We start from the raw sequence: 27,709 nt of genomic DNA on the forward strand, positions 1-27,709 counted from the left end.
ACATGGAGTTCAGGAAAGCCGCAGTAAACTCTCCTCCGAGGAAAGCAAGACTCTGCTTTACCTGTTTTCGAGCTTAACTTTTTTCTCTTAAATCATGAAACCTACTTCCTCTTGGAAACCTGTACTCCTTAGAACACAGTGTAGAGCCCGAGTGACAGGCAGCTCCAGCCATGGTGCTTGGCCTCGGCTCCCCTCCCAGTCTGATACTGCTTTGCTAAGCCACCCCTTAAGCTCACAAGAGGTAAATGTTAAGAGGGGGCTGCGGCTTGGGCCTGCTGGAGCAAGCGAACGCGTGGACCAGAACTAGTTTCCGAACTACAAACGCACCCACGCGCGGCGCTTCCCTCCCACCTCCGACACGCAGTGCGCAAACAAAGACTCTCTTCTGGGCACCAATCACATTTCGCGGCCTCTTTCTAGCCCTCCAATCAGATTCTAGGGTATGGTCATCACGCCAGGCTCCTTCGGCCTCCGATTGGCCGGCGTCTTCCTGGTGCGAGAGACTATGACCAATCAACGCCCGTCAGTCCACTGCGCTTGCCCTAGGCTGGAGGCTCGAGCGGAGCGGCCGGTTGAGGAGGGCGGGAGATGGGCGGGGCGTCCGGCGCTGGCCCCGCCTCCTCGCCCTGGCTGGTCCCTAATATCTAGACACCGGTGGGAGCTAGAGATCCAGACAGGTGAGCCCCGCGTCCGGCAGCCGTCAGGATGGAGTTCGTGAAGTGCCTAGGCCACCCGGAGGAGTTCTACAACCTGCTGCGATTCCGCATGGGAGGCCAGCGGAATTTCATAACCAAGATGGATCAGGTAGGCCGAGCATCCCTGTGTCTTCGCGGGTCTGGCCGCCGTACGCACCGGAGATACCGGAGGACGTCCTCGGACATCCTGGTCTCCTTGGAAGGCGGGGTCCCCGCCTGGGTCGCGCACCCCGTTTGGACCCTGTTCTCTTGACTGACAGGCCCCGCCCTACTCCCCACCTGTTTTTAAAGGTTTCTACTGGTTCAAGCCATTACTTTTCCTGAGCACTTTAGCTGCGCACTTTGTTATCCTAAACTTGGGGGTATTTTTACTCCAACGGCTGCGTTCCAGAATTGAGATTAGACAGAGAAACAGGTTTGAGAAAATTATCGTGAACATACGGAACCCTGAAGGAATTATTACATGCCTATCTCTTCTGGAACGAAAACTTAACTCCCACCCACTCCTTCCAGTTTTCAGACACATCACCTCCCTCATATGCTTTCTCACCTTCCCACAGCCACTATTTTCTTCCTGCGTGCTTCCTACATTTTTCTGTTGTGCACACATAATATCCAAGTTCTTACTAGCTATTGGCTGCTGGGAGGCTAGAACTTGATTTGTGTTTGTATTTCATCGCACTGTACCCTTTGTTAAATGCATGCTTTTATGATGACTAGTCTAACAAAGGTATGTAACTGTTGCACGAATGCACATCCAGTTGAATTAATGGGTTACATCAAAAGCCTTAAAATTTTCCACTGTACCTTATTTAAAGGTAATTGTTGTTTTGGTTTTTGAGACAGGGTTTCTCTGTATAACAGTCCTGGCTGTCCTGAAACTCACTTTATAGACTAGACAGGCCTCGAACTCACAGAGTTCTGCCTGTTGGGATTAAGAGCCTGCTGGGATTAAAGGCATGTGCCACCGCCACCCAGCTTAAAGATAGTCTTGATTGGTGTCCTTTATTAACATAATTTTCTCATAACACAGAATTTTCATTTTTTAAGCTTTAGCTCTGGCAAGTGCCACCTCTCTGCCATTCAGCAGACACTTACTGGACACCTGCACTGTGATAGATAAGTGCTGGGTAAAGCGTGGGTGGCAGTGTAGCACAGACAGGACTGTCAAAGAAACAAATGCAAAGAAAGAATGCACAGTTGTCAGATTCTTGCAAGGATAAGTGACCAAAAGCCAAGAATCTCTGCTTTATAATCCAAGTCTCTTGGTCTTGTGACAACTTCCAGTGACAGGTAGTTCACTTCCTCTGGGGAGGACAATTTACTGCCTTCTCCAATCACTGCCGATTTGGCCTTGTCAGGACCCTTATAAAGTGTCACAAAATTGTTTTGTAGAAACTTGAGGAAGGCGTTTTGACCTATGAAGTTCACTTACCTGCTTTCTCTAGTACTGTTTAACAGAGGTCCCGTAGTCTTGTGTTCAGCTCCCAAACTCACTTTCAGATGTAAGATTCTATATTTCAGTTTTGTTCTGATTTAAGATTGTCTATTTAATTCTACAGGATCTCACTAGTGTAGTCCTGGCTGCCTTGAAACTTACTATGTAGACCAGGCTGGCCTTGAACTCATGGAGTTACACTTGCCTCTTATCCTCCTTGAGTGCTGGGAGTAAAGGTGTGCTATCACCCCTGACGATTCTGGATTTTTAAACTACTAGAAAATAAGAATCTTTTCCTCATGTGTGCCTTGTACAGAGCAGGTTGTCAATATGTGTGAAGATGAATTAGGGAACAAAGCTGCCTTGGAGAAGCTGTAGTCTTTTAAGCCAGGTGACTTTACCCCAATGTGGCGGAATAGTGAATGTCATAAGGCAGTTTGCGGGGGTGGAGGGAACAATCACTTCTCAGGGTGTGGGTTTAATCTTTTCAGGGTTGCCTAAAGGAAATAATGTCTCTGCCAAATGTCTCTGGGACTTTTATGAGTAGATATTCACTTGGCTCAATATTATTAAGATTTCTTTGAGCACTGACTTCTTCCACACCTGACTTCATGCATGCCACCAGTCATCTTCAAAATGCAGATATGTTAAGTGTATTGTAGAGAAGTATCTGTGTGTGTAAGGCATATGTGAAATATAAAAGAATTGCATGCCTGTACTTGGGTCCTATTACATTGTACACTTCCAAATCTTCAGACATCCAAATGCTTCCAGGCTGGTGCAGTTGTACATTTGAGCTTTGAGCTGTCAGGGAGTGAAGTCGTCACTGTTTGTCATCTTTTTGCAGGGATGTGGAACCTAAGATAAAGAATGTCTACTTGCAGTCCAGGTTGTTTGGTTTCCCCCTGGGGATGGTAATTCATCCTCTGGAGAGGTGTACCCACTGCCTCCTCTCATTCTAGGAAGTTCAGGTTTTAGAAAGTCTTGGACTGTCTGCAATTAGAGCCAAAGGGAGATTTATCTTTTGTGTTAGAATACAGACCCTGAAGCATTAAGAAGACTCCCATATTCTCTAAGAATACTGATTCACAGCCTGGCATGGTGGCATACTCACCTTTAATCCCACCATAAGGGAAGGAGATGAAGATGGATCTTTAGGAGTTCATGGTCAGCCTGGTCTCCATATTGAGCTCCAGGCTAGCTATAGATACATAGTGAGACCCTGTTTCCAACAACAGACTAAAAAAGTATTGCTACAAAGCTGTGTCCTTTCTTTAGTTATTTGTCACATGGTACTCTTTCCAGGCCATGTCTCTGCTCCTCCTTTTCCTTTACAGTTCAGTTTCCATGATTGCACAGTACTTGGGCAATTTTGGTCTGCCTACTTCAGAACTTATTGAAACAATTATTTGTAATCCCCTTGCCTTAGATGGCATTAACTTCTAACATTCTGTTGGTGTTTTGTGGGTATAAGCTGATACGAAACTCACTCAGGCTGGCTTTGAACTCTGAGCCTCCTGTGTGCTGGAATTGCAGGTATTGGCCTCTTAAGCCCAATTAAAAAAGCATTGTTGTTATAAGGTATTTCATGCAGAAAAATACCAAAAGTAATACAACAAACCACTGTACCTGAGGTTAAATATATATTTTTGCCATATTCTTTTCTTCATATATTTTATTAAGAAATTAAATATTCAAAAACAATAAAGCAATAGACTGTCCAGATCTAGCTCAGCTGAACACACTTGTTGAAGGCACAAAGTTGTGTAGTGCCTGCAGACACTTCTGCGTCTGACCTTGGCCTCCTCGCCTGGTGTTCCCCTGCTTCTTCAGGAAGTCTCTTCACACTGTGGACTTAGAACTGTGGACACCTCAGCTCTGTAATGACACCTGTCTGGGACTTTTTCCTCTCATTGTACCTTGTTGAAAGACTTTTGAAACTGAAATGTATGCCTCTTACTTAGAGAGTGCAATAATAATTAGCTGATGTTTGTTTAGCTTGGTATGTGTCAAACACTGTTTTCCATACCCTCCCATCTGTTGTTACATGAGCATCCAGTCACCCTTTGAGGATCTACTGTTTTCCTGATTTACAGATGGGACTCAGAGAGGTGAGTAAGTTCCCTAAAGTCCTGTAGCTATGGAGCATGAGCTAGATTTTGACTTTCAGAGTACAGAGCTTATTCACTCTATTTTTTAAAAGATTACTTTTATTTTTTTTTTGATTTTGTGTGTGTGTGTGTGTGTGTGTGTGTGTGTGTGTGTGTGTATGTGTGTGTGTGAGAGAGAGAGAGAGAGAGAGAGAGAGAGAGAGAGAGAGATATCTGTGGAGGCCAGAAGAGGGCATTAGATCCCTCTGGAGTTAGACTTAACAGTGGTGGTGATCTGTCTGATGCCAGTTCTGGTAACTGAACTCCAGTCCTCTGCAAGAACAGTGCTTGCTCTTAACCACTGAGGCATCTCTCCAGCCCCTCCATGCTCTTTATCCCGGTATGCTCTTCACCCGTAGATAATGAACCACAGGGTGCATTAAGCAGCCGTCCAAAGCCAGCTAAAAGGTGGACACACTGGCTCTATGCACACAAATGCTTATCCTATGTGGTTCAGAGGCTTCAGAAAGTAAGGAAACTTTGGAACTACTAAGTACCCTGACTGGCAAGGTGGCACAGCCGGTAGAGGCACCTGACATGAAGCCTGGGAACCTGAGTTTGATTCCCACCCACATCGTAGAAGGGAAGCACAACTCTGGCAAGTTGTTCTCTCATCTCCACACACCTGCTTCGGCAACACAAAGTAAATAATAAACAAATAGTAAAAAAAATTTGCAGAACATGGTGGCACATGACTTTAATTCCATCACTTGGGAAGCAGAGGCTGGTGGCGTTCTGTGTGTTTTAGGCCAGCTCGGGTTTGTTTTTTTAGTTCCAGGACAGAAGATGCTGTCTTAAAGCTATTTATTACCTAGGTATAGCTCATAGATTTTTTTAATTACATTTTTAAGAATGGGTTTTGTGTGAGTGTATGCATGTGCCACTGCATACGTGTGGCAGTCATAGGACAACTGTGGAGTTTGTTCTTTCCACTGTCTACCTTTCCCTGGGTTCCAGGAATTGAACTAAGGTCACCAATCTCAAGTGACCTAATCTTCTCAGGCATCTTGGCAGCTTCTCACTTAGCTTTTACTGAGGACAAACCATCCCAGAACTTAGGAATGGGACCATGGAAAAGGTGTGCTAGCGAACTACTAAAAGATAGCTAAGTGGTAAAATATGCTGTATGTATATTTATCCTAATTTTAGGAAACCAAACTTAGTGGTTTAATGTAATAACTGTTGTTAGTTCACAGTTGTCGGGACAGATGGGTTTCGGGTCTGGGACAGCTGGGTCCATTTCTCCATGGCCTGCTAGCTGACAGGCAACTTGTGGCTGGATGAAGGGATGGTTAGCAGGTTACAGACAGTGTAGGGAAGACACACATCTCATCAACCTGCAGGCTTATTCTGGGACTCCTGAACACTGGAAGGGAGTAGACCCCAATACCTACACACTTTTCAGAAATCTCCATGTGTCACATCTGTTACTGTCCAGTTAGACCCCCAAATGTTGCCAGGGGAGCCAGAGGTAAAGAAGGAAATACTCTTCCTTGTGGGAAGAGCCAAAAGCTTTTATGGCCATATTTACAGTTTACTTCATCACGCTTAATATTGTGAAAGGGACAAGCTGCTCCCTTTTGGCAGATTACAGGTGTCGTTTTCTTCACGACTCTGTAAGTGTGCCTCTGGGATGCCCAGCCAAGCCTGGCTGCACAGACCTTTGTGCTTCTTTCCAGTTTGGAGGCTGTTCAGCTTATAAAGCTCAGGTGTTACAAGAACCCAGCTAGCAGGCAGAACTGGTATGTGTAATTTTAAAAAATACAAATACCTGACTTATGCCAAACGTGTTCTATTGGGAAAGGGAGATAAGACAAACACCCAATGTTTCAGGCAAGATTTTAGGGTTGTGATCTAGAGCAGGGGACTGTTTCTCTCCTCTGTAAAATGAGACTTTGGAGACTGTGGGTGGTCATGGTAAGGGGCAGAGAAAGTTAGGCTTGGGCTAACCCTCCCCCCCCCAGTATTTTAATTGATGATCAGAGTATTACTGAGCACTTTGTAAGCCCCTCATCTCCCCCCCTCCCGCCCCCCAGTGTTCAGAACTGAACTCAAGGCCTCAGTCATGCTTGCTAGCCAAGCTGTTCCAGAAGTGGAGGCAGGAGGCTCATGTGAGCCCAGAAGTTTAGGATCACCTTAAATGCCATGGTAAAATCTCAGCTCAATAAATGAATAACAGTAGTTGAATGTACCTTTAACTAGGAGAAACAAACAGGAAAATTAATTTCCCTTCATCTAACGTTTCTTTTTTCTTAACAATAATAAGAAAACACTGAGGGAAATGTACTGACCAATATTGAGGGCTGCAACCAAGAATAAATGTGGTTCAGGCCAGGCATAGTGGTGTATGCTTTTAAACTTTGAACAGACAGGCAGAGAGTTCCAGGCCAGCCAGGGCTACACATTGAGACAGTACCTTAAACAAACAAACAAACAAATGAGTTCAAGGTTGCAGGGAGGAGATGGTGTCTAGTGCCTTTAATCACAGCACTCAGGAGGCAGGGGCAGGCTGATCTCTGTGAGTTCAAGGCCAGCCTGGTCTACAGAGTGAGTTCCAGGACAGCCAGGGCTGTTACACCGAGAAACCCTGTCTCAACCTCCCCCCCTCCAAAAAAAAAAAAAAAAAGTGCAAATAATTTGTCTTTTACTGGGCACATTAGCACATCTAAATGCATTTCCCCACTTGCAAGTTGTATGACGTGACTCAGAGGCCACAAAATAGAAGAAGCCAACTTTCCTAAGGAGATCTCTGGCTTCTGTTAAATCTAATTCCCACTATTTAGATATACATGTCAGTAACCTAATCTCCATGTTTCTTTATCATCAGTAAGATAGTGCACAGAGGCACAGTGCCTTAGTCATAGCCTGCCAGCTCCAGGCTGGGAATGAAAGGGGTTTTGTTTCATTTTTTTGTTGTTTTCCTTTATGCCACAAGGTCTTGGGGTGTAACCCAGATGGCTTCTACTTCTTCACCCTTCACCTCAGCCCCCCCAAGTACTAAGTCACAGCTACGTCCACCATGCCTGGCTAAATGAAAGTTTTTTTCTTAAGACTCAACATTATTGGTTGTATGTACACTTTATGGTCTGTCTTCTAAAACGTATGAACTCTGCTACCTGTGTGGCATGGACTGTATCCTCTTATACCTTCCTTAAACATTTAGAAAGGGTTAAAGGTGATGTTTGTATTGTGTATGGCATGTAGTAGGTGCCTAATAAATGGTAGTTGTTAATCTTGCTGTTAAACACAGTTCATGGGTTTTTGAGGTTTTGGTTTTCTTGTCATAAGCAAACATGCCTTATTAAAAATAAGGGAAGACGGCCAGGCAGTGGTGGGGCACGCCTTTAGTCCTAGCACTTGGGAGGCAGAGGCAGGTGAATCTCTGAGTTGGAGGCCAGCCTGGCTCAAGGATGGCCAGGACTACACAGAGGAAGACTATGATGGCGGTGGGAAGTAGGGGTAGTGCTGGGAGCTGTCATCTGGAGTCAGTCTTGGGAGTTCAGCCCTCCTTAATCATCTGTTCCCTTGCCCTGAATGCCCTTGGATCCTGTTTTCCTTCACTGGAGGGGTCTGGGTGTGTACGTAGCCTCAAACAGCAGTGGAAAAATCTGGGAGGCTCTAGGGGACAGTAGCTGTGACATGCATACAGGAAGTCCACAGCTATGAGATCTTGCCAACATTCAGAGAGCAGTACTGTCCTTAGTAGTGCGATTCTTGATCATTTTAGTTGACATACTGAAACCAGAAACAAAAAAAAGAAGTAATGTGGAAGGAACAAAGGAAGCAAGTCCTGTAGCTTGTCTCCTTAGGGTGGGGGGGGGTTCTCTAAGACTGCTCTTCAAACCCAGTGTCACTCACTGTCCCTTTGCATTCATTGCAAATCCTAATGAGAGCAGCCCCTAGGCCATTATCACTACAGATGAGACTCATGGGGCATGATGACAGCTGTGCAAAGAGCGGCTCACTGTGGGCATTGATCGCAGCTGTAATTTGAGCAGTGAAGAAGCTGAAGCAGGAGGATTGCCATGAGTTCCATGCCTGCCTGGGCTACAAGAGTAAGACAGTGTCTCAAAAGAACACTTTAGTTTAGTTTTCTTCTGTGAAATCTTATCTTGACACATTTTGAAAGAGTGAATTGTTCTAAAAATCTGTGAATATATTACTTTAATCATAGAAACTATGGGTTATTTTGATGCTCTAGACTCTTTTTATTCTTTAAAAGGAAGCCTTACTCTTTGGACTTATGTTTGTGTATTCATATTAGGAAACTCAGGAAATACAAATAAAAAGGGATTTAGCTCACAGGACCCACCAGGGTCCAAGGTTCTACTAGCAGAAAAGCTGTATTTCAAAAACGACTCCCCCCTTAGATAATTGTGTTTCCCATATCGTAGAATGATTGGAGAGATTGTGTGTAAGGGGCACGTAAAAATTCAGTACCTTCAGCTCGGTTTTCCTGCTCATAAAATGTCCATCCAAATGCACACACAACACAAAACGGCAGGTTTGTGTTGGCATTTGTAGCAAAACACCTTCCAAACCTCCACTTCCTTACAAAGTGTATATCATCTGTCCTTGTTTTCCTTTGCAAAGATCACCACACCGCACATTACTGATACTGCACTTCTCAGAGCAGCGATTGTAAAGTTTCTGGCAATGGTAGCAGGGCTAGGGACATCAAAGCAGTGCAGCGATCATCCAAAGCCAGATTCTCTTCAGACGAAAATGATGGCAGTGGAGGTGAAGAAGCCTCGGGATAGAAATGGGCTCAGTCCTGACTATTAAGTGAAACTTCAGAGGGTAGTTATAGTTTAGGTGGGCCAGGGTGGTCACGTGTTTAGGTTGGGCAATTTCGACTAAAATTGGGCAGTGCAAAGACGGACACATTGCTCGGTGTGGTGGGCCATATGAGTAATCCTAGCACTCAGGAGGTAGAGGTAGAGGTAGATGGGTTGCACAATCAAGTTCGAGGCCAACTTGGCCTACATAGCGATTTTTCGAGCCAGCCAGAGCTTGGTAGTTAGACTGACCACAAATACAGAGCACTCACTTTACCAAAGGCCAGCCTAGGTGAGGATTCAGAGGATCCTGCTTAGATAGTTTTGTCTAGTAAGAACCCAGTCTTAGGGAAGGCTAGCCAGCTTCTGTGTGTTGCTCAGGTTCCAAGCCCTGCTCTCCCGCACAGTTTGTGGGAGTAGGGGAAGAGGCACAGAGTAAGGGTTCATGTCAGTGGGGGCGTGGCCAGAGGCGGCAGGGGGCGTGGCCGGACCTGCACTTGTCTGGAGGCTCCCTGCACTTTAGCTAGCCTTGCCTCTTCACGGATACCCGCCCTGAGGTGGGCGCCTATGGAGGAAGGGCTCCGCTTCACACTCCCCATGGCAGTCACCGGCAGCACCAAGGCCATGGCCCTGGTCAAGCGCACTTTGGTGCTTAGCCCGGTCGCTGCGCCCAGGACTCCCAGCTCTCCTCCACGGTGCTGCTCCTGGCCCCCCACCGCCTGGCCTTGCAAAGATTGGTCCCGGGCTCGGTGCCCAGCTGCCAGCTGCCTGCTCCAGCCCCACTCCTGCTCCACATCCGCCACAACGGTGTGTCTTCTCTGCCCGCAGGACTCGCTCAGCAGCAGCTTGAAGACCTGCTACAAGTATCTGAATCAGACCAGTCGCAGCTTCGCCGCCGTTATCCAGGCACTGGATGGGGAAATTCGGTTAGTGGAGAGCCCTGACTAGGGACCGTTTTTTCCAGGGGACTCTGAGTCACTGCAGCCACATTACTCACCACTTAGAATTATGGGCTCTTGTGGTGGCTTAGGCAGGACTAACCCCCCACTATGCCCACATGTTTACTTGCAAATGCCCTTCCAGGCACCTGGCTAGCTACCAATGTCCTTTTTGGCCAGCCCTTTCAGAGAAGGGGGTGGGGCAGCCGTGTTTATTACCTTCTTTTAGTCCTGGCCTGCATCTGGCCAGCGTTTTTCTTGGCTTCTGTTTGTCACCCTACATTTTAAGCATGCTGAGCCTTCAGAAACTTCCTCTTGCACTCATTGCACAAAAGTTCACAGTAGTTACTGTGACAACACTCATGCTAAAAAGCTTTGCATCTCACAATACTAGTCCCCTATAAACATTTGCCCCTTGGTCCCTGACATTTATTCTAGGAGTGGTATGGCATCCACTTGCTTAGGTTTTCATTTTACTTTTATAAATAAACTGTAGAGCTCCCATTTAAGACTGGAAAACGAATGTTAAGTGCTAAGTATGATAGGCTTTGGATATCACATCTTAGGTGTGTAGAATTACTGGTAAGACTACTTAGAAAATGGCCTGACACAAATTAAATGACAGTTATTGAAGAAAGGTCTCATTTTGTAGCCCTGATTGTCCTGAACCCATGATCCTCCCAGCCTCGGCCTCCCCAGTGCTGAGATTACAGGCATGAAGTGTTATCTTGCTTTAAATGTTATTTCAAAATAAATATTTTTTCAAAAAAGAGGCTAATGAAGTAGTTTATCAGGTTAAAGGCACTTGTTGCCAGGCCTGAAGACCTGAGTTCAGTCCCCAGAATTCACATGGTATAAAGGAAGGACTGATTCCCAGAAGTTGTGTTCTAACCTCCCACATGAGCTGGGGTACATTCTTGCTTACCACATACAATAAATAAATGTTGAAAAATATGTGCCGTGTTAATAGCCTTTGCTTTTTTACAGCCACGCAGTATGTGTGTTTTATCTGGTTCTCCGAGCTCTGGACACTGTGGAAGATGACATGAGCATCAGTGTGGAGAAGAAGATCCCAATGCTGCGCAACTTTCACACCTTCCTCTATGACCCAGAGTGGCGGTTCACAGAGAGCACGCAGAAGGACCGACAAGTGCTGGAGGACTTCCCCACGGTAGTGAACTCTCTTCCGGGTACACATGTTGACAGTTGGCAGGTGAAGTTGTCAGTCAGCCTCTGAGCTGAGAGGGAGGTAAAATGACAGTTTGAGGACAGCGGGATGTGATGGCTAAGAACTCTGGCAGCTGAGAGTCCAGCCCCAGATGTTTCTGGTTAGAATCCCAGCTTACTAATTGGTAATGAGGTATATACCCTCTTCCAACCTTGGTTTCTCTCTATATGTAGAGATGATAACAGCTCCCCGACTCTAGTGTTGTTAATTCTCCTAGGATAGCATGGCTGTGCTCCTTACTGCAAGGTGTTTTTGAGAAATCCCAGGTCTGTTCCTACAGAAAGATGTATTCACAGTTCAGGCTTCTAAAAGATAGACTCTCAAAAAATTAAAAAAAAAAAAAAAAAAAGTGGATTTCCAGACAGTTCACACGGCCCTGTTGACTGTGTAACCTGCAGTGAGGTTGGCAGTGTGGGATTGCTGGTCAGCATGGGTCACAGCTCTGGGCAGGGTTTGGACTCTGCAGCAGCTGAGGTGAAATCCTTGGCACTCTCCCTGAGTTGTGACTCGGTATCCTAATCTGAATGGGTAGATCTGCAAGAGTTGGGTAATTTCTTAGCTATACAGTTCTTTGGTCAGTGTCTGGTGCATACTGAGTGTTCTATAACTAATAGCTCTTGAGGTGGAGTATAGTTAAATCTCTAAGCTTTAGGGATTCTAAAGTTGATGCTGTGCACAGAACCTTACTTCTTTCTTTTGTAGAATTTGCATGTTTAGCAAAGTCAAGGTCCCTGATAGAGTTTGGAGAACTGTTGTCCTTATATGACTTTTACAATAAAGGAATCTACTGTATACATCTGAGTGGGAGGGTGTCGGGTGAATGGGAGGGGTATACAGTACAGCCAGATTTGAGAAAGACTCCTTTTGGGTATGGGCTGTTTCTACTCGATGATATCATGTTTTCAGGGACAAAGCCCAAAATATAGTATGCTGTGCTATGACTTCAAGAAAGTCTGGAGAAATGCTGAGCCATTAGGGCTCTGACTAGGGAAGGAGCTGGTGCATTGGTGTCCTCAAGGTACCTGATGGCCAGTGAATGTATTTCCTCTGAAACTTACTGGTGAGCCTTGAGCCCTGCTAGTGTAGATGAAATGCTGTGAACCACCTGGTTGCCCCTTCTTAGTAGCAGGAGTGGGCTTTGTTTCTGTTTGTTTTTCTCTTCAGTACTAGGTATGGAACCCAGGGTCCTATGGTCACTAGGCACTCACTTAGTTACTACTGCTCTATATCCTCAGCCTGTCCTTTTGTTTTGTTTTGAGACTGTTTCTCAATAATTTTCTCAGGCTGACCATGAACTCACTTTGTATTTTAAGCTGCCCTTGAACTTGTAACCCTCCTACCCCAACCTCCTGAGGAACACCAGACTTGTCTCCCAAAATACATTTTAGTTTGTTTTTTGTTTTTGAAGCAGGATTTCACTGTGTTGCCTTGGCTGGCATGGAGCTGGCTGTGTAGACTAGGCTGGTTTAGAACTCACAGAGATCTACCTGCCTGTTTCCCCAGTGCTGGCATTAAAAGGTTGTGCTACCACACCCAGCCCAAACTATTTCATGCAGGAGTATTATAACCTTTAAATACCCTCATGGGATAATTTTCTCATGGATCATAAAAATTTAAGGTAGCCTTGACTACACAGCAGAAAGAATACAGAAATGTGAGAATGTTGAAGTAATTTAACTTTAGATAAATTACTAAGAGATAGGGAAATGGGTAATTTTCAGAATCTCCTCCAGTACATTTGTAAAGCCCAGTGTCTTCCTTGATGCATGTGGCAGTCCAATGGGAGGAGAATGTTTGGCATTCAAAGGTGAGCACTAAGTTGATCTTTTCCTGTTTGAGCAGGAAGGTTAAGAAATGAATTGTCGCAGGTAGAGAAAAGGGAGCTGATGATATATAGGCCAGAAAGAAGTCACTTGGGATTGTTAGCCATTTATATACTGATGGGTGAAGCATCGAGAAGTGTTTTTTATCTGAATGGGAGACCCTCTTTTTTTCTGGGAACCAACATAAGATAAGAAGACATGGAAAAGATATGTTTGGAAAGGCTATAGAAGAAAGGCTGTAGGACACCTTCAGGAGTAGGTGCTGTCCCAGTGCTGGACTGAGCTGAGGCAGGAAGGGAAGGGAGCTGAGGTGTTTGGGCTGAAAAACCTGGAAGGTACCAGGCATTTTAAATTCAAATCTAAAAGGTTCAAGTTCTTATAAAATACGTTTATTAAATCATGGTAGAAAGAATAAATTTTAAAGGACACTTTGTTAGCCCAATTGATAAATTTAAATGTTTTTGCCACGTATGATAGGTGGGCCTCCATTTGCATGCATTCTTGTTCTTGGAATAAGCCAAGTGAACTCTCTTTATTTGATGCACAGTCTATGTGAGCATGCTACCTCGTGTTTGTCGGCCTTAGTCTTTAGGGGCTTTTGTTTGGTTGATTAATTTTGTTTTTGAGACAGGGTTTCTCTGTGTAGCCTTGGCTGTCTTGGAACTTGCTCTGTAGACCAGGCTGGCCTTGAGCTCCCCAGTGCTGTGACTAAAGGTGTGCTCCCACCATTGGGTTTGCCTCAGCCTTTGGGATGTGTTGCCACTCCTAGCTTATACTTATACCATCTGTGGTGTATCTGTACTTACGACATTTTTGCATATGAGGAAATTGAGGTATGGAGACATTAAAGTCTCTTGCCTAACTGAGGAGTCAGGATTGGAACCCAGGGTGCCTGGTCCCAGAAACTCCGCACTAACTCATGCATCCTTTTTGCTGCCTCTTTATAGCTTGTGGGGGGGGGGAGGCGGGGCAGTGGAAGCAGAAGGATTGGGAGCTCAAGGCTAGCCTCAGCTACATAGTGAGTGTGAGGCCAGGATATATGTGAACTTGTCTGAAAAACAAACAAACAAACTCAGGAAAAGAAAAGATTAAAACAGCCAGTTAAAACAGCCAGGCATGTCAGTATACAAGAATAATTCCAGAGAAGCCAAGGCAGGAGGACCAAGAGTTTAAGTCACTTCTGAATATCATACTGAGAGCCTGTCTCAAAAGGAGGGTGGCGCTTAGAACAACAAATCAGCCAGTGTTCTAATCGTGATCTGTCCAAGGTCTTCTATAAGGAGAGGAATTTGTCTTTGAAAATTAATGGAAGTGCCCTGAGCCTCCAGCCCTGTTTGGGATTTGGCCTTTATTGTCCCAGGAGACTTGTCACTGTAATGTGCCTTCATGTCCTTGGGATGGCCACCAAGTGATACAGGGGCCTGGGAGTTGTGGCTCGGTTTTCTGAGGGTGGGAGAAGCCCTCCTGGCTTATGTCACACAGCAGAGCCTGAAGAAGAAAACTGCAGACCTTCTCTCAGGGTTCTGGGAAGATAGAATTCTTCCTTGCTTTACTAGATACTTTTTGTTTTCATTTGCTTGAGTTAAAGACACTAGCTTCAAGAAATAAGTGCTTGGGGACCTGGGCTGATGAAGGGAAGTGGCTGTCTGAGCTGGCTTGTAAGCTCTGCCTGGTTGTACATTTCTGTTTGGTACCTTGAAGTGTGTAATCCTGTGTTTTGTTTTGTATGGTCTCCATTTCAGATCTCCTTGGAGTTTAGAAATCTGGCTGAGAAATATCAAACAGTGATTGCTGACATCTGTCACAAAATGGGATGTGGGATGGCAGAATTTGTGGACAAGCATGTGACCTCCAAACAGGACTGGGACAAGGTCAGTGTCTCTGAAAGCAGGGTCCACATCTACTAAGTTGGACAGCCAGCATAGCCTCCAGATCTGGGTTTTTCTGGTTTAACCAACATCTGTTTAAGTTGACTGTGTCCTCATACTCATTTAGCTTAAAGTTGACTCCTTGTCAGTGACAGTACATGCCCTAGTGGGCTTACTGTTACCAAAGTGAATTATAATTTTATACTTGAGTTGCTGTGAAATTTTAGATAAATGATGAAATAATTTCCTGCAATACAGAAATAGCAGTGCTTTTCAAATCTTAAAAATAATGCTTGTTTTTATTATTATTTTCTTTTCCATTATGGAATACTGTGTGTGTACATGTTTTAGTGTATGAGTCATCAGAAGAGTTATTTCTTCTTTGTTTTTGGATTAGTTCAAGGGTAGAGAGCTTGTCCAGCATGCCTAAGGCTCTTGGTTTGATCCTCAGTGATGCCAAAAAAGAAAAAGAATAATTAGGTGTATTCAGGTTTTTCATGCCTTCTTTCTTAAATGTCTGGGAAATTAAGCCATATCCAGAGAGGACTTTCTTGTGGCTCTAGCTGTAACACGTCCAGAGAGATTAAAAGTGCATGAGAGCAAGAGATAGAAGTCCCAGCCTGAAGCTCATTTATAACTGATGAGGATGGAGCCTTCATGGCCTCCATCTCCCACAAGACATCTCCACCTCAGCACCATTGCACTGGAGACTTGCCAGCATGTGCTTTTAGAGAAACTGAATCCATAGCAACTGTTGATGAAGAGAGCTGAGCTATCCTTGTGGGAATGGTGCATCTTCCTGGGGACAATGGAGAGAGAGTGGATGAAGCAAACACAGTAATAGCTTGTCTGGCCAGAGTGTCTTCCTTACCAGCAGTGAGGGTTACAGGCCTGTCTAGGAGTTGGTAGGTTACAATAGATTGCTCATCTGGGCAAAGGAACAGACAGTAGGAAGTGGCTTGCCCACTTATTTGTTGGCCTGAAGAGTTTAGGTGAGTTGTATTTCTAAAGTGCTTAGGTTCAGATCTTGAAATAGACTGACACAGTCATTGAGTCAGTATGGGTCCAGGGGATGTAGTCAGACCCTGGGCTCTGACTTCAGCACTGAACAAAATAAAAACAAACTGCAAAACTTGGCCAGACATAGTGACATGTGCCTTTAATCCTGGCACTCAGGAGACAGATCCCTTTGAGTTTGAGGTTAGCCTACATAACAAGTTCCAGGACAATGAGGGGCTGTTATGTGTATGTTTTTCCGTCAGCCTGCTCCCACAGCCGCATCAGCCCCAAATAACACACAGAGATACTGTATTAGATATAATGCTGTTGGCCAGTTACTAGTTTCTTATCAGCTAGCTCTGTCTTAAATATTAACCCATTTCTATTAATCTAAGTATTTCCATGTGGTCTCATCTTACCAGAGAGAGGGCCCAGCATACTACCCTGTTGGTCCTACATCTTGAAAACTCCTCTTTACTTCTCCCTCTCTCCTCCTAGTCCCCTAGTCGTACTTTCCTATTGGCCAACAGGACTTTATTCATTAACCAATAAGAGAAGCACATTTATAGAATGACATCTCCCATCAAGGGGCTGCATAGTGAGACCTTGACTAACAAAACAAAACAAAACCCTCAAACTTGTTGGGAATGTCTTTGGAACTGTCTCTTATACCTTCCAAGTCATTAAATGCTTGATTGGTGCTAGCTCAGTTTCAGAATTTCAGTGCAAAGTTAAAAGTCCTGGTCAACTTTTGGCATGGCACATTCAGTACTGACTAACCCCTTTTCATCTGTGCTGAATGGAAGTCCTGATCAAGTGTAACTGAATGCTTTGTGAATTATTTTCCTCTCATCTTTGAAGGCAGATGAATTACAGGTCTTTGTTCTAAAAGTGTTTCTACCCAAGACCTATTACCTTGAAACGAAATTTTCTTAGCACTGTAGATGCAGGCATGTTTTCCAATATCTAGTCTATAGATTTCACGCTACTGTCCACAGCATATCTCTTCCAGAGGTATGGAGGCAGGGTGTTTCCATGGCAAAGAAACTCTTTGGCAGTTAAGCAAAGAAATTCTTGGCAGTTAAACATTGCATTTGGCAAAATCTTACTGAGACCTTTTCGGAAATGTTGCTTAGGCTGGATTCATATTCTTACCTCTTTTTAGCCAGCAACTCTTGATGGTGAGGTGTGAGAATCACAAGGTAGAAGCCTTCCTATTCTACAGAATATGCCAAAAAGTAAAGTGAGTGAGATCCTGCCTGGTGCACACCTTTAATCACAGGAGGCAGAGACAGGCAGGTCTTTGTGAGTTCCAGGACAGCCTGGTCTACAGAGTGAGTTCCAGGACATCCTGGCCTGCATAGAGAAACCCTATCTGGAAAAACCAAAACAACTGGGGTGAGGGGGCCGCAAAGCTCCGCAGTTCAAACACTACTACAAAATGAAAAGAAAGAAGAAATTAAAAAAAAAAAAAACAAAAACAAACCTCTGGTTGTGGCCCTAGGCTTTGCAAGGTAATTGACCTCTGTGTTTCCCAGTTTTGCCATCTGTGCAATGGAGGGATAGCAGTAGGTCTTGTGTGTGTCTGGGTTGAATACATGGGAAGTGCTCACATGGTGCCAAGAACACAGTGTAGTTCCATCTTGATTGTATTTTTTTTTTTTTTATTTACTTATTTTTATTGCATATACAGTGTTCTGTCTGCATATTTGCCTACATACCAGAAGAGGGCGCCAGATCTCATGACAGATGGTTGTGAGCCACCGTGTGATTGCAGGGAATTGAACTCAGGACATCTGGAAGAGTAGTCAGTGCTCTTAATCTCTGAGCCATCTCTCCAGCCCTTGATTGTATTCTTTTCATGTGCTTGTGTTTGAATCAAAAGGATAGCTTAGCTTATCTTGTAGCTAATTATTATCTTGTAGCTAATGATGCCTGGCAAGACCTTTCTGTGTCGTTATTAAAGTACTTTACACAATAATCTTTTGCAGTATTGTCACTACGTTGCTGGACTGGTAGGAATTGGCCTTTCTCGTCTGTTCTCGACCTCAGAGTTTGAAGATCCCTTAGTTGGTGAAGACACAGAGTGTGCCAACTCAATGGGTCTGTTCCTGCAGAAAACAAATATCATTCGTGATTATCTGGAAGACCAACAAGAAGGAAGAGCATTTTGGCCTCAAGAGGTAACTGATATGGGGTTCTTGTGGGGGGGAAACAATTCTAGACTGAAAAATGAATCATTTAATCCAATGGTTGCAAGTGACTAAGTCAAAATACCCTGGACAACATCAGAAGGTATAGAATACATCAGGTCATTTTGCTTTGCTTTGACTAGAGCGGCTGCTTCTGGTGATTCAGGCGCTGTGAATAGCTTTGACCTTTTTCTGTCTCTGTGACTTCCTCCAAGTCACAGATAAATCCTAGGCAAACCAACTTAAGCTCTCAGGGCTGGGGCTTTTCCCTGAATGTATTCCTGTAGCTACAGCTTGAGTCCTTTATTTACTGCAGACCTTCATGAGGTCTACCAACACAAGTGGGGTAGATAGGATCAAGACAGTTTCTAACAGTAAGGGACAGAAGGTGTCACAGATGTGGCTCATGATATTCTGTGTGCTAAGGATTTACAAGGCTGTGGGTTCAAATCTCCAGCTCTGGAGAAAAAAAAAAAAGGCATATTCTGATTTAATTAAACTGTGAACATTGAACAAAAGCTTGAAAATTCAGTGAATATTTATTGAGATCCCTCCAGGATTTTCTTCTTGCTTTTCATAAAATGTTCTCCTAAAGCCAAGTGCTTTTAGAGTAAAAATAAAAGAATAAGTCACAAGGTGAGAAATAACAGATGCAAAATTCATATTCTAATATAAAAGGTACTATTTTATTAAAAATCTCAAATTTTAAAGTTTGAGCATTTGCCCAGGCTAGCCTTGACTAGCCTTGAACTTAGATTTTTTCCAGCTCAGCCTTGAGGGTGCTGGGATTGCAACAAAGAGACCAGCCACCTACCAGAAAGCGTGTAGGGTGTTTACACTTCCAGGTGACTCCAGCCTGGCTCTCTTCCTTTGGTGATGCGTCAATGGAGGAGAGTGGTAATGGCCTTGTCTGATGGCCACCAGGAAGAGGAGTCTGGCTGTCCCGGCCCACAGTCTCACAGACACAGTGGGAATCAAGTGCCTGTGACTCCTGAGCTCCAGTTCCTCAGCCTCCACAGTTCTGCAGGGTGAAGTGGATGAGTTAACCTGCACTGCAGACGAGAGGTGTGACAGAAATGAGACAGACATCCATCCCCAGCCAGTTAGTGTCAGTCAGCTCAAGCAGCCTGAAAAGGAAGAAGTACCAAGATAGCATTTCTCATTAGGCAAGACCACGGCACTGTGCTGCTGGGTGAGACTGTCTACTGTAGCATTCATTATGTGTAAAGATAAAGTTTCTCAGTGAGTCTGCTCATGGGATAGTAAGGATCAAAAGACCCACACTGCTGTGGAGTCATCACCATTTTATGTCTCAGTGAAAAAATCCCAGTATAAAACACTGCTGTGCCATTGTTTGAACAGAAGGTTTTTCTGCAATGTTCTCTGTATCCATGTTGCAGACTGGGGATGCAGCTCGGTGGCACAATGCTTTATACAGGCATGAGGCTAGCACCAACTGTGTGTGTGGGTATGGTAAACCTTCATGCAATCCTAGAACCCTTAAGGTTGAGTGAGGCTGAAAAACCTTGAGTTCAAAGCTAGTCTGAGTAAACACTCAAAAAATAAACAAATTGATATCAAAATACTGAAATTGGGTAGAGGACTGGGGATGTATATGCTTCAGAGGTGGAGTACTTGTCTATTACATGTAAGACTGTGGTTTGATACCCACCTGGTTCTGCAAAAAATGCAAGCAAAACTCCTGAAATTCTCATATAAGTCTGGTAGCATAAAACTGCTCATTGCCAGTGCTCAATCCCTTAATCTTATCTTTGATTTATAATAACAATGTGTACTCGTACCTCCTAAAAACTCTTGGGATCTTTTGTTTTACATTTACTATTTATTTTATTTTTTATTTTTTGAGAAAATCTTGCCATATAGCCCAGACTGATCTACCCTCATGCCTACCCTGCCTCAGCCTCCTAGTGCCAAGACTGGGGTCTTTGAGGTCTTTTGAGGTGTTCTGCAAGCAGGTGTTTGGTGGCTGTGGGCTCTTTACAGTCTGTGAGTAGAGGGTTGGGCTCTCAGTGTGCCACTGTGCCTGAGATGGGTTCCTCCCAGGAACGGTATGTGACAGAAGGTCAGAGAGGAGCTGCAGAAGTCGGAGGAGAGGAGATAGAACTGACCACCACTGGTCATTGACTGAATTTATACTGTCTTCATGATACAGCCTCCATCACAACCCCCAAAGGCCAGGGATTCAGCCTGAATAGCTGAGAGGGCAAGGGAGGTCCTACACCCCGCACTCCCAACCCCCACCACACACAGCTCACTTGGCATCTGTAGCCTATCATCTGCATCCTTTATGATGAGCACTGAACAGGTGCCAGCTTGCTTCTTGGAACAGATGTCTGAGCTAGGGACATTCTTATACACCTGAGCCCTCAACCTATTGGGTTTGAGGCTGTCTCCGTGGACAGGGTTTCCAGAAGCCCATATGAACTGCAGTTTTCTCAGGAAGCATAACTTAAACAAATGACACAGATAACCAGTGCAGGATTTTTGCCAGACCTATCATGTACAAGAAAAGCGGGATGAATGAACACCATGGGATTTGGTCAGAGTTAAAAAAAAAAAGTCAAGATGTCTTCCAGGACATCTTTTCTTCAATAAGAAAATGGCTAGGAAGACTTCCTCAGCGATAGCCAGCATATATTGGTTGTGGATCTTGGTTAGATTTGAGCAAACTAAGTAAGGAGAAAGGTGATTTTGAAGACTGTTTATACTAAGTATTAATCATTTGTGTTTGGATGTGACCTGGAATTTTGTGTATACGAGAAAGGTTCCGGGCAGGGAATATAGCTCAGTGGCAGAACACTTGCGTGCATACATGAGGCCTTAAGTTCAACTTCATTTTGGAAATCAGACTATAGATAAAACAATAAATCCAGCTCTATTTTAAAATAATCCATGAATAGGGTGTAGATCTAACAGGTTATGTGTCAACTATTGTTGAAGCAGGCAGATACATTTATTCTGTAAGTTTCCCCCACCCCCAGGTTCTGTGAAACAGTGTAGTATCTTCTGTCTAGGTAGATTTGGGCGCATATTAAGAATGGATAACGTGGCGCTGGAGCAAAGGCTCAACAGTTAAGCGTACCTGCTGCTCTCACAGGACCTAATTGTGGTTCCTAGTACTCACATACATGTGGGATATACACACACAAACACATAAATGAAAGTATATATAAAAATAGATCTTTAATAAGTGGTCATGTTTAGTGATTTTAAATTTAAAAGAAGAATCTTGAAACCAGGTCAGGTAGAGTGGCTACAGACCTATCATCTCAACATTCTAGAGATTGGGACTGGAGGTAGGGGCTTTGAGGTCACTTACTGAGATTGTGGTTCCAAAGAAACCACTGAACTCCTACACTTTTGAAATGAGGAGTCTGCTCTGGGGAGGTGATTGCCCTGTGATGCCTACAGGCTTTATTTTCCTACATGTTTTGGCTCAACAATATTCTTAGCAGAATTGGCTGTCTTGGGTTTTGAACGGTTTGCTTGTGGTACCGGTGTACTGGTGGGGGGGGGCGGGGAGTTCAGTAATAGACTCACACCCTCCCGCCCAGCAGGAGGCCTCTGTAGGCTGAGATCATTAAGACAATGCTTTGAGCTTGCTGCATGAATTATTTATAAGGGCACCTTCCCATGTGTCACCCTGCCTCTTTTGTTGTTGGACCTTGACTGGTTGCTGTAAATGGCTGTTACCTGAAGCCTAAAACAGCTGGAACTCAGTGAGCAGTGATTTCACTGTTCATAGCACAGCTCTCTTTTGGTGCTGAGGATGGAACCCAGGCCCCACCCATCACATGCTAAATAATCCATACTGAGCCTCCTCCAGGCCCTGAGGAAACCTCATAATACATGTAAATTCTCTACCTGTGCGCTGTTGACTTGTTCTGTACTCTGGACTGACCAGGTGTGGGGCAGATATGTTAAGAAGCTGGAAGACTTTGCTAAGCCGGAAAACATAGATGTGGCTGTGCAGTGCTTGAATGAACTCATAACCAACACCCTGCACCATATCCCCCACGTCATCACCTACCTGTCAAGGCTCCGGAACCAAAGTGTATTTAACTTCTGTGCTATTCCACAGGTATGGAATGTCATGCTTGGGCTGGGTAGAACACAGTTTTTGTCTTGCTCTGCTGTGTTGGGGGTCATGGCTTCTTAAGAAAGTGACTCTGGTGCATTTTCTTTTGCCCACGAGTTGGTAATAAGTTACAGCATATTCCTTGTGCCACATTCAGGAAGAAAATCAACTTTTCCAGAACCTGCCTTCTGGATTTACCCAATTCCTGTCATCTCTTTTAAACTAGCTAGATCACTGTACGAATAAGTAAAGCTTGGCCTCAGCCTAGATGGCCAGCATGCTGGTTATTGGGTAAGGCTGTTACCCTGAGGCATCTCAGTAGGTCATGGCCCCTGCCACTAAGTGACCACCTGAGTTAGATTCCTGGCATTCCATACTGCCTACACACATGAAATGAGTAAATAAATATAATCATTTCTTCACTAAATACTCAAGTATTTTTTATCCTATCCTATCCTCAGCAAATGTAGACCTAGCTTCTTATATTCTTTTTTAAAATTTTATTTTTATTTTATGTGCATTGGTGTTTTGTCTGCTGTATGTCTGTATGAGGGTACCACATCCCCTGGAACTGGAGTTATGGACAGTTGTGAGCTGCCATGTGGTTGCTGGGAATTGATCCTAGGTCCTCTGGAAGAGCAGCCAGTGTTCTTAACCACTGAGCCTTCTCTCCAGCCCTGCCTCTGTATATTCTTACACTGAGTAATTTCCTTTACCAGTTATGTCTAATTAACGCCCTCAGAAGCTTTCTTTTATGTTGTACTGAGAGCTCTGAATGGCACTCAGCTGCGTCTGTATACTTAGCTTACGTTTCCGTTGGGTAAGAATTATTTACTTTTGAGCACAGGTTCCCCCTTCCCTGTTTTCATCTCACACAGTTTTTAATGTATAATAATTATATTCACAATAGGATAAGCTAGAAAATTCTTTGCAGATATTACTTTGAAATATATTTCTGTTATAATCACAGCTTTAATGTGGAAAATGTTGGGTTTACTAATGTTGTAAATAAGATGGAATTTTGTGGCTCAATGATAGAATAATTTAACCCTGTTGTTGAGGAAGGGGAGCTGGAAAAGTAGAGCGTGATGGCCTGCTGGGAGCTGCTGCTTGGCCGGTGCACACTGGCTCTCTGGCACTTGTATTTTCCCCCGAAAGGCTTCGCTACCTACCATGAATGCTTGCAGCAGCACCTTTTGTTGCATCTTCATGAACTGAGATTCCTCCCTCTCCTGTTACCTGTAGGTAATGGCCATCGCTACGCTGGCTGCCTGTTACAACAATCAGCAGGTTTTCAAGGGGGTAGTGAAGATTCGGAAGGGGCAAGCAGTTACCCTCATGATGGATGCCACCAACATGCCAGCTGTCAAAGCTATCATACACCAGTACATAGAAGAGGTGGGTTTTTAGATAATTTTCTGGGAAATCTGTAGCTGCTTTTATGCATGCTATCATGTCACTGTTAAACCAGACCATGCTTGCATAGTAGATAGTCCTCACTACTTAGTGTTATAGCCTAAAGAGTGTAGTTGGTAACCCGTATTAGAAAATAATAGCCCTACAGAGACCAATCAAGCTTGTTTGATGATGGATGAAAGATAAGAGGTAGAGGGTTTTGGAAGTTAATGCAGAGCATGGTTGAGTGAATCTCATCCAGACATTCAGTATAGCATGTTCTATCATACCACAGATCTCATTCCAAAAACTCCAGGAGTGAATGCAGATAAAGTAAGGCTGTTAAGTTGCAATCAATTCTTAAGAGTTTGTTTTTTTCTGCAACTCTCATTGCAACTCTCATTTCAAATGCCAGAACTACCTTTTAAAGCAAAACATACCTCCCCAAGCTGTGTCAGCATGCATAGCGGGTAATGTGTGACTGAAGTATATTGTCTGTTCACGCTGGCTTTGAACTCACTGTGATCCGTCCCTCCTCAATTCCCCAAGTGCTGGGACTATGAGTGTGATTTGGGGATTATGTGGTTTACTGATCACTAATTTTAGAAAATCATTTTTGAAAACCTTCATGGGCACTAAAGTTCATTTTTTATTTTATTTGTGTTTTTCTTGACTATTAGAATTAAGTGCTGCTGGTGGCTTGAGTTTGAGGCCAAAGGTGGCACAGTTGTTCTTGTGAATGCTGCTGCTGTAACTCAGCCACTGTGTTCTCTCCTTGTCTAGCTGTTTTTGCAACTTCAGGACAGAGTTGAATAGTTACAACAGAGTAGCCCAGAAAGCTAAAAATAGACTCAGGCACTCTAAGAGAGCTCAATGACCTCCAATTCAGGGTTTCTAATTTCTTTAAGGTGACTCCAGCAGAATGCAAGTTAAAGGATGTATTAATATTTAAATTGATTTGAAGCAGAAAAATTTTGAAATTGCAAAGTTCAAACAATAAAGTCTGACCTCTAATGTTAGCCTTAAGGAAAATTTTCCAGTGATGTTTTGATAATGAAGACTTGCAGCCTGGAAATATAACTCAGCTGGTGGTGTCGCCCTAGCATGCACAAAGCCCTAGGTTTGATCCCTGGCACACACCCTATAAACCAGCCATGGTGGAACATGGCTATAATCCCAGCATTGGAGAGGTGGAGGCAGGAGGATCAGGAGATCAAGGTCCTCCTCACCTGCATGGCAGGTTTGAGGCCAGCCTGAGTTATGTGAAACTTTGTCTCAAAATCAGTCAGTCAAGACGACAGGTAGGCTGATCTGCTGGTGTATAGATGCTATCTGGAGCCAATCCTGTTCTCCTCACAGATGACTTCTGCCCTTGTAGGAAGGAGGACATGTTCTTTTTGCAATCTGTCTCTTCAGTGTACTGAGAATGTCTAGGAAAGGGCTTCCCAGAGGCCACAAATCCCTACAGAGAAGTGCAGTGAAGGCTCATGTCCTCCTGAGCAGGTGGACAGATTGCTCAGCAGTGGCCGGAGCAGCCTGGCTCAGAGCAGCCTTCGAACCTGTCAGCAGGGAACTCTTCCTGCTATTTTGAGATAGAAGTAAAATGTGGACAAACACCTGGAAACTCCCATCCCCTACTCTGCCAACTGAATTCCTTGGCAAGGACCATTGTTTTCTTGATCCTGTGCCGTTTGACTCTAGGCTGCTCTAGGCCTTGCCAGGCTCTTGGGGTCCTCTTAACTGTACAGATTAGCACTTGGGTGTGTATAACCCAGAAAAGGGAGAAGTAATTTGGTGGACTTTGATGATAGACCGGAAAAATTTTAAATTACTCCCTCCCCCTAAGTCATTTGATGCAGTGACTCTTCTCTCCTGGGAGACCTTTGCTTTCCTGTCTTCAGTGATGTTTGTCTCCTGTGTAACCTCTCTTCCTGCTCCTGAGCCTTTCTGCCTCTTCTACTTATTCTTTAAATGATGGGTTGCTTGGTGTTGTATCTTGATTTCATTCATTTTCCTCTCATGTAGCTGTTTCATGGCTATTACCCAGGTAATGCCTTGGACATTAACTCTAATTGTTAATGACATTGCCATCTATCTTAATCATGGAATTCCTCAGACATCCCAGAGCCCTTGCATGTCCAGAGACCCACCACCCTCTTCTGGTCTCCATGCACACACGGTACACAGACATACATATAAGCAAAACACTCAAGCACGTAAAATAAAAATAACTAAATCTTTAAAATAAAAATAAATAGGATTGGGGTTGGAGATATAACTAAGTGGTTAAGAGCCCCTGTTATTAAGGGGACCCAGATTTGATTCCCAGCATCTATATTGTAGCTCACAAACATTCATAACACCAGTTCCAGGGGATTCAACAGGCACATACATGGTGCATATAGCTCAGTGGGTAAAAAGCACCTGCCACCAAGTCTGATGACCTGAGTCTGATTCCTAGAACCCACGATAATCAACACTTGTGCAATGGCATGTGTGTGCTCACACATAAATATGTAATCAGTTTAATAGCAATAATAATAATAATTTTATTTCAAATTTTCATTATATAGTGGATATTTTTTCCACAAAAGTATCTGATATTCTTGCCCCACCCACACACCCACAAAAATAACAGAAAGAGGTGATAGTAAAGCTTTTTCCATTTTAAAAATTCTTGAATATTTTTATTTTTTTCTGTTTAGGTTTTTCAAGACAGGGTTTCTCTGTATTGGTTTGGAGCCTGCCCTGGAACTCACTCTGTAGACCAGCCTGGACTCAAACTCAGACCTATATGCTTCCACCTGAGTATACCACCACCACCCAGCTAATATTTTTCTTTAAAGCCAGGGATTTACTTCTCTGCCTGGGCTGGTCTTGAATGTCTGAACCTTCTATCTTAGTCTCCCATGTGCTGGGATAACTGCATATAATAGTTTTTTTTTTTTTTTTTTTTTTTTTTTGGTAAAAATACATTTTTTTTTTCCATGTGTATGAGTATTTTGCCTGCATATATGTGTGTGCATCATGTGTGTGTCTGGTGCCTATGGAGGTCAGAGGGGCATTTTGAATCCCCTAGAAGTTAAGTGTAGAGGGATGGAGATATGGCTTTGAGGTTAAGAGTGTCTGTGGCTTAAGAAGAAAACCTAGGGATCGGTTCCTTGCACCCACACCAAGAAGCTCACAGCCATCTGTAATCCCAGGTCCAGGGGATCCGACACTTCTGGCCTCTACAGGCACTTTTCATTCACATGTCACACATTCTTCATACAGATATACACACATATACAAAAAATAAAATAATTGAGAACTATTTTAGATACAAAAAAACATTCTAGTTATAACAGCACTAGAAAACCCCCCAACATTCCTTGTTAACCCATAGGCTGGGGCTGGGCCTTCTAGTTCTCTCTGCCCATAAAGTCCAGGACGTAGGGTACATGGCAAGGGTGTGCCTTGAAGAGCACAGGGTTGGACTCTTCATTTTATTCTTTCTTTTACTCCCTGGTTCTGGATACAGAAGGCTTTCATCACTGTGCACTTGCACGATGTGTTGCCTTGCCACAGGCTCCAAATAGTGGGGTGATCAGTCATGGGCTGGAACCTCCAACACTCAGACAAAATAACCCATTCTCTTTGTAAGTTAATTCAGATAGTTCATTGTAGTGATGCAAAACCGCTGGTCAATCCGCCAGTGAGGTGTCAAAACAAAATGCTACAACCTGCATTCACCCTTCATGTGTCCCTTCTTCTGTAGAACAAAGCCCTGCACTTCTGGGTCAGGGTAACCCTGCATTACCAGGAACCCTGTCTGGAACTGCAGTTTCAGATGGCTGTGGGCCTCCATACAGGTGATGTGAACAGATCTTTTAACTTTAACTGCTGAGCCATCTCTCCAGCCCTGGGTCCTATTTATTTTTAAATGATCTCACTCTGTAGCCCAGGCTGTGCTCAACTAACTGTCCTCCTGAGTGCTTAAATGATGAAATGTACACCATTTGCCTGTTAAAGGTCTGTAAAATGCTGTTTCCACCCTCTTCACCTCATGCCCCAGTTCTGGCTTAAATTGTCGTCGCTTCCTGCCAGTAACCTTGTCAGTTTGATTC

At 44.0% G+C, this 27,709-nt stretch overlaps 1 protein-coding gene across 1 annotated transcript in view; it reads left to right on the forward strand.

Moving 5' to 3' along the window:
• Positions 1-577: 577 nt before the first annotated feature.
• Fdft1 (farnesyl-diphosphate farnesyltransferase 1) overlaps positions 578-27,709 on the forward strand; it is a 28,459-nt gene continuing 1,327 nt past the window's right edge. The window contains exons 1-7 of the mRNA XM_051195527.1: positions 578-804; positions 9,890-9,987; positions 10,987-11,170; positions 14,793-14,921; positions 17,909-18,100; positions 22,035-22,211; positions 23,454-23,606. Of these exons, the coding sequence (XP_051051484.1) occupies positions 706-804; positions 9,890-9,987; positions 10,987-11,170; positions 14,793-14,921; positions 17,909-18,100; positions 22,035-22,211; positions 23,454-23,606 (1,032 nt within the window). The 5' untranslated portion in view covers positions 578-705. The remainder of the gene's footprint in view (positions 805-9,889; positions 9,988-10,986; positions 11,171-14,792; positions 14,922-17,908; positions 18,101-22,034; positions 22,212-23,453; positions 23,607-27,709) is intronic.

This window comes from Phodopus roborovskii, unplaced genomic scaffold (assembly GCF_943737965.1).
Source record: "Phodopus roborovskii unplaced genomic scaffold, PHOROB, whole genome shotgun sequence".
NCBI lineage: Eukaryota > Metazoa > Chordata > Mammalia > Rodentia > Cricetidae > Phodopus > Phodopus roborovskii.